The sequence below is a fragment of the Monopterus albus genome, unplaced genomic scaffold (genome assembly GCF_001952655.1).
Source record: "Monopterus albus unplaced genomic scaffold, M_albus_1.0 scaffold318.1, whole genome shotgun sequence".
In the NCBI taxonomy this organism is placed as follows: domain Eukaryota; kingdom Metazoa; phylum Chordata; class Actinopteri; order Synbranchiformes; family Synbranchidae; genus Monopterus; species Monopterus albus.
Window position 1 is genome coordinate 296,186 of NW_018128198.1, and position 13,746 is coordinate 309,931.

Consider the following 13,746-nt stretch of genomic DNA (forward strand, 5'->3'; position numbering starts at 1 on the left):
ATGCACTACTGGGTACCAGTCAAGTGCTATGGATGGATATAGGTGTCAACAAACTGTTTTTACCGAGACAGTGTCCTCATCGTAGGCCCTCATGTTTGTGATAGCTGTATTCTTAAGTGTGTTTCATGGGCTGGTTGACCATTAAACACACAGTCAGGTGATTGGCTCCGGTGCGTATCAGAGGCTGATTGATTGGATGAAGCTTTTGTATTGTATTTTTTCTATTAGTTTTCAACTATTAGTTGAGAGATTTCTTCTAAAGGCTGCTGTAGGGGAACTGTCATTTATTTTTTCTCACCATGAAGCTTTTTCAGGTTGTGGCTGATGAGTAAAAAAAAAAAAAAACCACACTGGTCATGGCCCAAAAAATCTGTTAATAGAATCTGCAGATTAGTCAATTCTATATCAACACATCCAATTTAAGAATATTACAAATGTCAGCCTTTAAAAAATGTGAAATCCTTCCTTAAACTGTAACTCTGACAGATCCCATACGTTTGTGTTGGCATCAAGGTTTATTATCCTTTATAATGTACAATATACAAAAATATAGGGTACCAAAAAATTCACAGTGTCTAAAAGGCAGTGATTACAGTCTACATGACAGGTCTAACAGTACACCTGGTAAGTTGCATAGAAGGGCACAGAGCCTCACTTTGCAGGGGACAGAGCTCCATATTGACCAATCAGATGACTGGCTTTTGGACCAGGCCAATAGAAGCTTAGCTTAGATACCGTTCCATTATATGTGACTATTTGCTATCTAATATTTGATGCGGTCTCCTTATCAGTGCTGTACTCAGTTATTTCCAGTTTGGATTCATGTGTCTCTGGAAATTTGATGTTTGAGCAGCTGGGAAAGGTCATCAGCCGCAGGCGGTCGGTCACATTGTGGAGCTCTGTCCCCAAACAAACCTCATGGTTGGTGTGTACTTAGCTGCAGAACTTTTTTTTTCCCCCACTATAAGGCTTTTTTTTAAAACAGTGTTATCTATACAATATACAGATTCATTTACACACTCCTCTTTAGGGTCATTAAATGGGCTGTAGAAGGCTGTCACTCCTATATACAGATAGAGCTCTTATCTCATGCATGTACAGTAGCTGAACTTAAAAGCATTGCTGGGTTAGCATTCATCAATCAGGCAATAATAATAAAATATAGATGTGAAAATGCCCTTTAGAAACCAAGCTTGGACTATAAATATTATCTGTTCCACCCCAGAGGCGCAATGCTTTCACTTACAATGGTTACCATGGCATACGTGAACTTAACAAAGTAGGATGCCTGGAGTGTCAGTGACAGTGGGGGGGTGGGGGGTTTGGAGCACAAAAATACCTCTATAGACCTAAGTCATGTGTATGAAAGCATTTACACTGTACAATACAGTAACTCCTGACATTCATGGTGAATACGTGTTATGTATGCACATCCACGCAGGCAAAGCAACCATAGTTTTGTCTTTTTCTTTTCAAGCAGGGCCAAATAGATGTTTTGTTACATGTTTTGTAAAAGCGTATCAACGTGTAGTTCTATCTTTGTGTTAACATGTCATGTACTGAAGACGTAATGGTTACTGAACTGCATGAAAAGCAAGGAATGTGAAGTGAAAGAACCAAGAATTAATCAGCTATATATTATATAACAAAATATCTCCTCCTATGCTACGGCTCATCTGAGCATAAAACAATTATCTTGAAAACCAAAGAAAAAGAACAAGTGCCAGTCTACTAGCTTATTCTACCATCATAGAAAACCAAATCCAGGTGTTTAGCACACTGGCCATATTTGATATGGCCACCGAGCTATTTAGCACTCAGTAGAATCAATGCATCCATTGGAGAATCAATTGGAGAATCAATCAATTCCCTTTCAGAAATAGAAAACAAATCTCTCCCCTGTCCTCTATTGCATACAGGCACCCAAGGCTGTATGTACAGTTCAGACTGCTTCCCACAGTTCCTTTGCTCTGACTTTGAGTGAACATCCTTGTCCACTAAAAGCACGCAGCTTTGATCAGAACCAAATTTAGAGAATATTTTTCTCCAACTCAAGTTGATGTTTAATGTCGAGGCTTTTCCAAACAGTCATCTGAAAACTAATCAGCTCTAAAGTTCTTGTCTTTTCTGTCATGTGAAATGCCAGCAATGAAGGACACACATCTTCCCCAAACGGCTGAGCTGATACTGATCTCTAATTTACTTCATCATCGACGTCGCTGAGTGTCCTCTGTTTCTGTTGTTCTCTCGCTCTACGCTGTGTTGCACAAACATTCCAATATATACTGTTTGCTCTGCCTTTGTTGTCGAGGGGCTCAGAGTTGATTAGAGGCTCAGGAAGTTGTTTGCACTGTCGAGGTGTAAAATAGTGACCTAGATCCAGAGAAATGCAGTTTTTGTTGTACTGTTTTATTCTTGTTGTAATGTTCTGTTGTTGCTCATCTTTGCAATTGTGGATTCTTGACTCGGCACCTGCACTGAGGTGCACTTGTCATAATTATCTAAAATTATCTGCTAGTTTTCCACTGGATCCCCACTTGGAGAGAAGCTCTGAGTTGACACTGTTGTATTCAGTCAGGTCCTTACAATAACACACTTCATGTACCAGGATATGGGCGTCGTCATCCAAACCCATAATCTCCTGATGGGCACGTCCAGAAGCACTCTTGAAAGCACAAACCCGAACATGCAGAAGAGACTGTAGAAGCAAGCAGTGGGGCATTGGCGAACAGAGGAACTGGCCGAGCTCTGAGAAACGTTTCAGTACGTGTCACCATGGCATTGGGTGGCGTCCATTTGGATCAGCAGGGAAGGGGGATTGAGAGCCAGTTGTGGGGCATGTCTCAGCTGTTATTGCTGTGGTTGTAGGTCCTGCATGACGTAGGGGAGGGGTTGGGCTGGTAGTCGTATTTGCCGAGTGCTGTGGGATAGTAGGTGGTGGTGTAGACATTTGTTTGCTGGAGTGGTGGTGGATAGAAGTTGGACCTTTCATCTGGTAGCAGGTTGTTCTTGTTTAGCGTCTGGAATGATACAGCAGAGAAATAAACTTTACACTCTTGCAGCTTCTGTAATTGTTTGATATTTTAATGCCAGGCTGCACAAATCTGTCTTTATTAAAGGAATAGTTTAAGATTCTGAGAAATGTACATGCACTACCAGTCAAAGGTTTGGATACATTTTCCCACTGAATTGAATGAGAAAGTGTGTCCAGGCTTTTGACTGGTAGTGTATGTGCTTATTACCGTTAGGTTACCAACGTTAGGAGACCCCAAGGGGTATATATTGACTAATCCTGTCACAAAATATTGTGGCACTGCAATTTTTCAGTTTAGTATTTAGCAACACTGATGATGTAACACAGAGAGTAGGTGAAACAAATTAATCTAGGTGACAAGACCTCTGCTCTGCTGTACACACAATATAAGGATAATAACCTTTAACCCTAATATAACAACATCTGGTTCATGGTGACATCATAAAAAGATGTGTCTGACATGGTTTTCTACTTCAGGAATAAAAGCATCATAGAAGCTGTTACTGAAATGTGCAAATAAAAATTAGATTATATAATCAAAACTTATATAGAGGTAAACAAATACTTCTGTCATGTACTCTTCTAGAAATCATCGTAGTCAATTTAACCTCTGTTTCCTACATGATTCTGCTAACGTTTGACACTAGCTCTAAGTGACTGTAAGTCTCCAGACAGGTTTTGGTGTCAGGCAGAGTCAAACGTGTTCATATCTAAAACAGAAATTTAACAAATCAGTGCACAAAACATTCGGGCAGCAGCCTTTCAGTTTCAGTAAGTGTTAGCGTCGAGCCCTGACCTTAAACAGATACTTTAATATATATATAGTCTTTTAAATAAAAGCTAAACTGAAATTGAATATCTGCTGAATCGAATCAATCATTCTCAATCACAGTGTATCATATCGTTTTCGTATCTAATCGTGGACCATGTATGCACAGAGGGACGGATACACACCCTTAGTATTTTCTAAAATGAAGTTTCTTTTTTCTTAGTGCAGCAATGTGCCCATTCTAAGATACAGACACTAATTTATGGAAAATCCCTTAGACAAGTAGATTTTTAGTGAAAACTATTCTTTTGCCCTGAAAGATGTTTTCAGTTATTTTCAGAAAAGGATTCAATTATAGATAGAATTAATGAAGTTTTTGTGTGTGTTTTCTATAAGAGCTACAAAAACAGTAATTCTTGCCCACAGATGAATGAAATACAAGAGCTCATAGCTTTTGCGCTTTAACTGTATTTATAACCAAAGCAGACAGATTGGATAAATTGAATTTAGTTCATGTCAAGCATACTCAATGCACTAATATACGAAATGGCAAGAATTCACTTCAGCACTTTTCAAAACAAGTCTAAAACCCACATTATATGTTAACGCAATTTCTGAGTCTCACTAAAAGCTGAACGTAAGTTGAAACACTTTCCGGGGGAAGCATTAGACTAATGTATTCCATCTGAACAACCCTCGAGACCGAGGCAGGAAGATAATCAGGTTAGAGATGATGAAATACACAATGCTGGGCATCATAAATTGACCTGGAGGAGAGGGAACCTGCTGGATAAACAGTGCTGTAGCGGTACACCGACATCGACTGCATATCCAGCTGAGTCTGGCCTCCCCCTCTGGTCATTAAAGCTAATGAGTTCAGGCTCTCAACACCATGACAGCTGTCAGCACTGTGTCCACACAGCAACAATAATAATAGCAAGGACAACAAGTGTCGGGAGGCTGGCGCAATCAAAAATACAGGAATGGTTCACTGGGGTTAGGCATCATGTTGCTGCCATGCTTTGGTAGGCACTCAGATACTGTCAGGTTACTGTCAGGATAAGATGAATCCCTGCTTGCATGCATTAGTTCATGTCAAAACAAAGGCTGTGCTCAGATAGGAAAAAGCTCTGGGTTAAAAAAAAAAACAGAATAAAATAAAAAAATAAAAACACGGGAGATGGCAATGAGACGAGGCAATCCAGAAAGTTCCTTTTGATTAAAGCATCCATAAACTGAAGGCCAGTTAGTTTCCATCAAAACGGCACAATACTTATAATATTATGAGATGATTTTACAAGCACAGTGACACCAATTTTATTTTATAAGCTGTGACTGTAAATGGTATTCTACCAGCCTCGAAAGTAGTCGACCAGCAATGTGTGCAGTATGTTTACACAGATGATCAGATTTAATGAATGAAGCAACAGTAGAACTTTGAAAATGTCTATAATGATTAGGTGGAACACTGTAGGTGAATGTACTGCACCAGTTCTATGGTCAATAGACTCTGCCTAGGTTTTATTCAGCCACTAGAGAAACTGCTCTTTGCATCGTGTCTTGTGTCATAACGACAGTGTAAACTGCAGATGACTGATTGCGACAAACCGTTCTAAATGCAGCATCCCACCCAAAGCTAGGGTTTACCAAATCAAACACGTTAGCTTTAGATGCTAATACATCCAGAAAGAAGAACTGCGGATCTGGATCAAATCTGCATCCTTTGGCTGCTCTTAACATTCTCCATCTCAAAAAGCCAAACAGATTAACCCTGGTTTGCTCTTTCTTTGTCTTTTTGACAGCCACTGTTTTGGACTTTTAGCTGCCAAGAGCTCGTCCATGTCTGTTTGAAATGACTACTCACTATTTGAAAACTGTTTTTATAATTAGGCAGCAGATGGAGTTAATTTACAGACTGTTTTGACAACACAAGATAGAGAAGCTGGAACAGAAAGGCTGTAGGCAGCAGAGTGTCATGGAGGGGGTTAGTATAGCTGAGACACCACATCCTGTCCCATTTTAACATCATTTATCAGACCATGTGTAAAATCTTAGCTAATGCAGCTCTAAAGGGTTACTTCAGCGATTTTAGTATGGCTCTTTAATTAAGAAACTTAGCGCAGACTTTTGGTCCCTAACATGAGTAAAGCTTCAAAAATACTGGTTTGTACAATTCCCTTAATGCAAATGAACAAATCTTTAATTAGACCCATAGTGTCGATGCATTCATTTGTCAGCCTCTGCTCGCCAGCCCGGTGACTTCACCCTTGTCTAGTCCTTTACTGCTTTTGCCTGCAGCGCCTTTAACAAAACATGAACTTTTTATTCATGTCTCTGAGTCACGCATCTAAGTCCTGTTTGACATTGGTTAATAAATCTGTAACTTGGGGGGAAAAAGCCTGACTGGAGCTTCCATTTAGATAAAAAATGAGCTGGTGATAAAGATCAAACTCAGACCTTTTATGACCTGAACCAAAGATTTAAGTTTGTTTATCTACAGCTGTTTATCACAAGCATAGTTTGAGGCATTTTACTGAGAAAGAACAATCAACAATTTCTCTGAGTTGAGATAATTAGTGATCAGTTACAGAGCAAATCAAAAGCAGTTGTAGAGAGCACAGGCTTGAACTAAAAGTCTATGAACCTTTGGTCAAAATGGTTTCTTGACTTCCAAATGTGAATGCACAGCAGTCCGATAGCAGTGGGAGGTTGTGTACCGACTACTGCTCTAGAAAGCTAATGGGGCCCATTAATAAGGACTTGGCCAGTAGGAGGTAGACAGGCTTAAAGCTTATAGGTTCTTTATAAAAGCAAGGAGGAATATAAATGAACAGTAATTTATCTTTGGTGGTTTGCATGCTATTGAGATAAATGCATGAATAAAGGCTCTAAATAAAACATGCATCACATACATTGCCCTTGAATTTTCAGCATTTACACTGCGTGTGCTTGTGCATGTAGTAACCAAGTAAATTGTTCATTTTCCATTTGTATTACCATGATCTTTCTAAAGGTACCTTAACTAAGACTGTACACACAGATAAATCTAGTAAAAATCGGACAGGGTGTGGTGTCGGGCTGTACCCTTTGACAGTTGGCTCTTCAGTGCAACTATTCGACTATTTGACCTTTTTTCTTTCTTCCGTGTATGTGTGCCAAACTAAAACCAAAACCTGTTAACACACACACACTGTGGGGACACTTAGGGTGGCAACATGGTTTAGGGTTAGGATGAGGTTAGGGTTAGGATTAGGATTAGGCAAGTAGTGGTTATGGTTAAGGTTAGGGTAAGTCTACAGGAAATGAATGTAAGGCAATGTAGAGTCCCCACAAGGAATAAAAACAGTGTGTGTATGTGTTTATATATATATATTTATATATACACATACATACATATACCCACACACTTTTCCACAGAGAGAATCAGACAAAGAAAGAGCAAAAACCAGGGTTAACGTGAGGTGGAGAATGTTAACAGCAGCCAAAGGACTCCGATTTGATTCAGATATGGAGTTCTTCTTTCTGGATGTGTCGGCATCTAAAGCTAATATGTTTATTTATTTATTGAATTAATATGATTGTAATTTGGCTTTGTGTCACATTAGCAGTAACCGGAGTATTCTACTGGATTGACAAGTTTACCTATTTGTCAGCTAATGCTAGCTTCGGACTGGAGGCTGCATTTTGTACAGTTTGCCACAACCAGGCTTCCGTAGTTTACATCATCGCTAGGAAACAAGATGTGATGGGAGGGGCAGAGAGCGGTTAGGAGCAGCTTATGGTGCCAGTGTGTTTCCAAGTCTCACTAAACCATTTATGTTGTAAAGAAATTGGGCAGAGTAGCTTTAAAAATACAGCAACAAAGTACTTTGACGATCATGTACCTTGAACTCCATGGGCGTGTACTTCTCATTCTTTGGCGTGGTGTTGCCCTTGTAGTTGAGGTGGTTTGGAGTGGTGGGGTGAATGACTGCAGACTCCTGTGAAGGCTTGTGGAAACGTTGACAGTACACATAGATCAGGAAGGAGAGCAGCCCCGCCCCAAGGAAACAGGAAACACCAGTGGCAATTAGGTGGATGGAGGTGAACGCTGGGAAATGAAGACAATATGAAGTTTTATTTGAGGACCCTCATACAGTATCATATTTAGAAAACTGTCTTCTCACACCCCTAGTCTCTTGTACCTCCCAGGGTTACTGCAGCTTTCATTCAATAGCTAACATCCCTAGCAGAAACGCTGCAGTGTCAGTCTCAGGAATAAATTTAGGTGAAAAAAAGAAACACCTTTGCAAAATAATTCATTCAGGTTTACAGCTCAGCCATTATTATCTGGTACTCATCAGTATTATCAGTTGGTTATGTTCATGCCAGTGCTGTTTGCCACCTTATCTCCCTCCACCAGCAAAACCTGAGCTTACTGAACTACTGTCTGGCTGTGCGATGAAGATGAGAGTAGTGCTGGGTATCGAACTTAGATATTTTTATGGCATTGATCAAATTACTTCAATACCATATTGAAAAACGTATCATCAATATCAAAAAATGCTTTTCTTCATTTTCATTTTTTGATCTTAATATTAACTTAAGGTTGTGGTTAATAGGTTTACTTTTTATGTTATGAAACTGCTTTGAGTGCACAAAAATGCCAAGGAATTGAAAAATAAACCTCATGATCTGTACCAAAATGTATAATGTCTGTAGTATACACTTTGTTAAAACCGATTTTATAAAATTGGAATAGAAAAAAAGTATTGTTCAGGAACCGTATCAAACTCAAGGTACAAATTGTGGAATGATGTCCAGCCCTATGTGAGAGACCTGATAGGTTTAACTTCTATCACAGCGTACAGTACACCGCGCTTCCTCCTCGTCCTAATTGGCTGTTAGAATCTTGCAGGGACTGAAATAAACTGGAACATGAAAATGTACATAAAATGCATGAAAACACAAACATGGACAGGCATCTGTGGAAACATACGGTGGCAAAAAACCCAAACATGCACACAGAGACAACGTGAAGGCAGCTGTTAATCCACTTACCTCCACAGTGTTGGTCCTTATCAAAACCAGATGCAGGAAGAATGACTGCAGAGAGGAGAGGAACACAGGGTCAGACACACACATGCATGCACACACTCTCTCCCTGGAGAAACAGTCTTCAGAACACAACAATCACAGACTGTAACATCAGGGGACTTGACACATGCAGAAACAAAAACAGTGAATGAGAAATTAAAATGTTGTGCAAACGTGGCTTTTTTTTTTTTTTGCATCAGTGAATTCCTGAAGGTTCAAAAGAAAAACGGACTGTTGGGTGATAAAACTGCTCTGTTCTGTCAGACTGGACCTCTCTGGTTGCTGTTAGAGACACTTGACAGCAGGACAGTAATTTACAGTCACATGTCCTGCACCCCACAAATCCCACAGTAAGGAAAAAAGAGGGGAACATCAAGGGTTGGTGTGTGTGTGAACAGTTTTATTGGAGTGCACATCTCCTGATTAGGTTTTGGGCCTAATTCTTCAGCTTCTTTACAGCTGCCTCCCTTCTGCCAGTGACCTTAACAAACCAATCCATTGCCTCACTGAAATTTGCAATAAAATGAGATGTGATTTGGTGTTGTGACTTACCCATTAATGCTAATTGACTTTGTCTAGACTCAGTAGGGATTCTGAATGTGGAGAGGCTGATGCTATCAGGCCATGAAAGATCATTCGAGGAGGTGTTACACTGATATCATCATCAGCATAACAAGATGCACTGAGGCCCACAGGGTCAATAGCTAACTTGTTGGATTCACACAGACTTAATTATGGTTTATTAACAGAAGCAGACTAGTTTAATGCACAAAGAGGATGTCATATGTAGACTCAAACAAGGCATGTTTGTGAATGATGACGACTGGTGGTACTGTACTGTGATATGGTTTACATATTGATGACGACAGATGACTTGTGACAGTTTATTGGATAGAGAACTAGCAAAATACAGTTACGTCAGAGCCAGTGAAAGTTTTTTTAATGACTATTTAGCTATAAGCTTTACTTGAACCAAGTTAAACTCTCAACCCTTTTCTGGTCCCTAGCATAACACTGATGTGAAACACTATCTATTTTTGCAAGCATATTGTGTACTCTGTTTTCATTTCACTGAAAATACAAGTTTACATGTTTTTATTTGAATGTATCATATGAAAGCGTGATAAACCAAGAGCAGAACATGCAGTGTGTTTTGGGATATTCAGGGCCACAAAGGAAACACGACTTGTCTCCTCAAAGTTCTGACAAAAGGACGTTGCACCCGAGGAGCCTTTGAATAGCCGACCTTGACCTGTTGTAAAGACTTTGAAGGAAGATGTACAGTTATATTGTACAATCACTGGCCACTTTATTAGGTACATCTGTACAATTGTATGCCCTTCAATGCAGCACTTCCACCTTAACATCTGTGTGTATGAAGCTCAAAGCATATCAGTTTTTTGGTGAAATGGTCATAAATGTATAAATTCAATTATATGTTTATTACTGAGGTCATGGTTAAAGGTGGTGCAGCACTGGACTACATTATATTCAGAGGTGTTCCTAATATTCTGACCCTCTCATGTATGTAGCTGGGGAGGACAAAAATATTGAGACACCTCTGAATATACTGTAGTCCAGTACAACACCACCACCACCACCACCACGGCTGGATTTATACATTTATGACAGTTTCACCAAAAAACTGATGCGCTTTGAGCTTCATCCACACAGATGTTAAGGTGGACGTGTAGTGCACTGGATTCCAACTGTACAGGTGGCCGGTGAGCTGACCGACTCACCAGGTATTTCATTGCAGTTTTTGCGCTGAGTGCTGTTCCCCACACAGGGGATGTTGCCCTGAGCCCCACACACCCGACTCCTCATCTGCAAGCCTGAATCGTCACAGGCCGACCACAGCGACCAGGCCAACCAGCCACCTGAAACACAGAAAAAGAGCAATCGGTACAAACCAAGACAACCACAAGGCCATATGAAACTCACACGGCCTGGAAACCAATGCGCCCACCCAAGCTGTCACCACCCGCAGCCACCAACTCCTTCTGGCCAGCCAAAGAGCCCAAACACACCAAAAAAGTGTTGGTGATGGAAACAGGATTGGAAGAGTAAACCCGTGGAGAGTTTGTTTAGTGCATAGCGGAGATGTTTGTCTCCTGAGCCGAGTCTTAGTGCCGTTTCCCCGCAGCAGGCGACCCAACAGTAAACAAAGGCCCAGAGGAAAAAGGAAATTCCCAACTCTCAGCTCCTCCCTTTGAACCATGCAGTTGCTGCACTCTTTTCACCCTGTATTTAAAAGCACTGGAGTGGAGGGAGCACGGCTACTGCAGAGAAAGGCTGATGAAAAAGCCAGTTTGTTGTTCTGGGTGCTCTCAAGTGTGCAGTTTTGGCAGAGAGGGCCTGAGTAGAAGCTTTGGACAGGCCTCTTTTACCTTTCCTATCGGTCTGGTGCTCACCAACAGGCTGCTTAGCCCCCACCATCTGCTGCCTTCTTGTAGCATAACCATCTAGACACAAAAACACACAGACCACCTCAAACGGGTTTAATAACCATGCATCACTACAGCTCCCTTTAATTGCTCCATCTATTCCCATTTATTTTTGTCACCCGGATGACCTGCGTGATCGCACTGTTGAGTCAAAAGGAACGCTCTCAGGCTCCTGGTTAGTATTCTGTCCTGATAGTCCTTCCTGCTGTCCTCCATTACTGCTGGGGACCTAAATCAAATGACCTGCAACAGGCGCATCAAATCTCCCTGTGACTGACAGCCAACTTGCCTCTAATTACACATGCAGAGAAGGCAGCAACACAACAGGACCCCAGTAGATGACTGATATTGTGCCTGTCAATAAATGAATGGATGAGGAGACCGATCGGGGTTGGAGAGGTTATTAGCAGACAGTTGATAGGCGCAGGTCTAACGGGATGTGTTGGTCCACGTTAAATGGGAAAAAATTAACCTGATGAAAGGAGGTTAATTAGCATCCCAGCAAAGGGAAGAAAATGCCATCTACCTTCTTTGTAATTACCAGGGAGGCTGACTGTCGGCCTTAGTCTTCCTGTGAACGACAGCTGGGCTGATTGAAAGTGAAAAGCAGCTGAGGAAACGACAGTTTAGGGGAAACAACTGTTTAATTCAGGCAGAAATCATCTGCACTACAAGACATCACTCCACTCACATACATAATAAAAATACCTCGGATGATGAATTTGTCCAGGCCATTCCAGCAAAATGAATAAGGAGATGAAAATCACGTTGTGGAAACAAAACATTGAAGGCTGTTTTATTAAACCTAGAATCAGAGTCAGGCTGAAGCCTTCAGAGTTTGGGCCAGACTGTTTTTCTCCTCCTGGATTAACATGCAGATCTCATGAATATTTCAGTGTCCTTGTAGGAGCAGAATGGGAGCTGACAGGGGACATGGTGTGTTATAGCCTACATCTCACATCTCAGCATCACATGGCTTAAGACTTTAGGGGCAAGGCTAACCTCCAGATCACGGACAGAAAGCTCAACACTATCAGAACACCTCACTTTTTAATCTTATATTACTGAGGATAAGTTTATATATATATGGTTAAAGACTTTCTTACTTAACCTCCAGTGGTATTTCTGTTTGTGCTTTTCCTGCCAGTCATTTTCTATATTCATTGTATTTCATCAATCTCCATACAGAGACTAACACTGACAATGATTGGCCTCTACTCACGGTCAATGAGTGGGTCAGTCCTGGAAGAGCTTGTCTGTGTCATAGACCTGTGTGCTATTCAAAAACTATTCAAGACATCAGGGAAACGTACCGCCGTCCCACAGAGCAGTCAACGCTTTTCTCTTGGTTTGTTTTCTACTGAAGAAACAGCCACAGATAGAAACTGCTGACAATGTGTTCTGTGGAATGCCTCAGGCAGGGGGACTCAAACTTTGTATAGCAATTAGAGGTGCACATATGACATTTACACAAGGTCGGAGGTCTGGAACAATGCCATCAAAGTTCACTGACAAAAGTTAAAAGCTGTTTTTGTTTTCTTTTGCATTGACATCCTATTGTATTAATGACAACATCTCTGATAACATTACAGTTAAGTGATTAGACAGGATTGGCCACAGATTGATCTAAATGTTCAGTGCTTTGAGCAACACATGACAAAAAAAAAACATCCATGAACCTTCAGTGATTTTGATGCAAGCAAAAAGTGTTAGTAGACCAGTGTGTAGGAAAAGAAACCTCACTGGCAGGTGGACCTGGTGTCAGGTGTCCTCAGTGAAGATGGAAACAGAAACATCAGAAAATAAAAACTGCATGGAGGAAAAAAAGTTTGTGTTTGTTCAGTTTTAAAATCAGTTTTTATACAAGTCCTTTCCAAAATCCAGAAACTTAGACATACACTCGATAAGGTGTTATCTGTTTGCTTTTAACTACCCATATGAAACATGCACTCTGTGCACACACAAGCATTCAAAACTTCAAGGTTTCCATGTGTCTCGTACAACACAAGAGGATCTCTAAACCTTTTTACAGAAGCTGTGATGGCACTCAGCCCTCCTGCTGCACAGCTGGAAAAGATGGCCGGGGGACTAGCTGTTCTCACAGCACCACTCTACTTATCTCTTGTATATCTAAGACCTGGTTTATTCATTAGGAAACGAAGAGAGAAGCAGTTTAGTAAGGGGACAACACAGAAATGACATGGTGTGGGAGCTGACTGCCTACCTGGAGGGGTGTTGACAGGACTCCAAGCAGCGTTTTACATTGAATTTTGAATTTATGTGTGACCTTACCATCACAGGTATGTGTGTTGCACAGGGCCTCTTCAGTGTGAAGTCCTATGCAGATGTCTCCTCCATTGGCAGGGGCAGGGCTGTTACAGGACCGTGGGCGTTTGTAGTGACCGCCGCCACAACCCCCC

At 41.0% G+C, this 13,746-nt stretch overlaps 1 protein-coding gene across 4 annotated transcripts in view; it reads right to left on the reverse strand.

Moving 5' to 3' along the window:
- Window positions 1–477: 477 nt before the first annotated feature.
- The window catches only part of sema5ba (sema domain, seven thrombospondin repeats (type 1 and type 1-like), transmembrane domain (TM) and short cytoplasmic domain, (semaphorin) 5Ba), a 163,278-nt gene continuing 150,009 nt past the window's right edge, over window positions 478–13,746 (reverse strand). For 3 of the 4 annotated variants that reach the window (XM_020623972.1, XM_020623969.1, XM_020623971.1), the window contains 6 exons: window positions 13,619–13,714; window positions 11,270–11,344; window positions 10,622–10,759; window positions 8,844–8,888; window positions 7,688–7,893; window positions 478–3,020 (listed from right to left, as the gene is read on the reverse strand). In XM_020623972.1, coding sequence (XP_020479628.1) covers window positions 2,844–3,020; window positions 7,688–7,893; window positions 8,844–8,888; window positions 10,622–10,759; window positions 11,270–11,344; window positions 13,619–13,714 — 737 coding nt within the window. In that variant the 3' untranslated portion in view covers window positions 478–2,843. The remainder of the gene's footprint in view (window positions 3,021–7,687; window positions 7,894–8,843; window positions 8,889–10,621; window positions 10,760–11,269; window positions 11,345–13,618; window positions 13,715–13,746) is intronic. The other variant, XM_020623973.1, reaches the window with a different exon arrangement.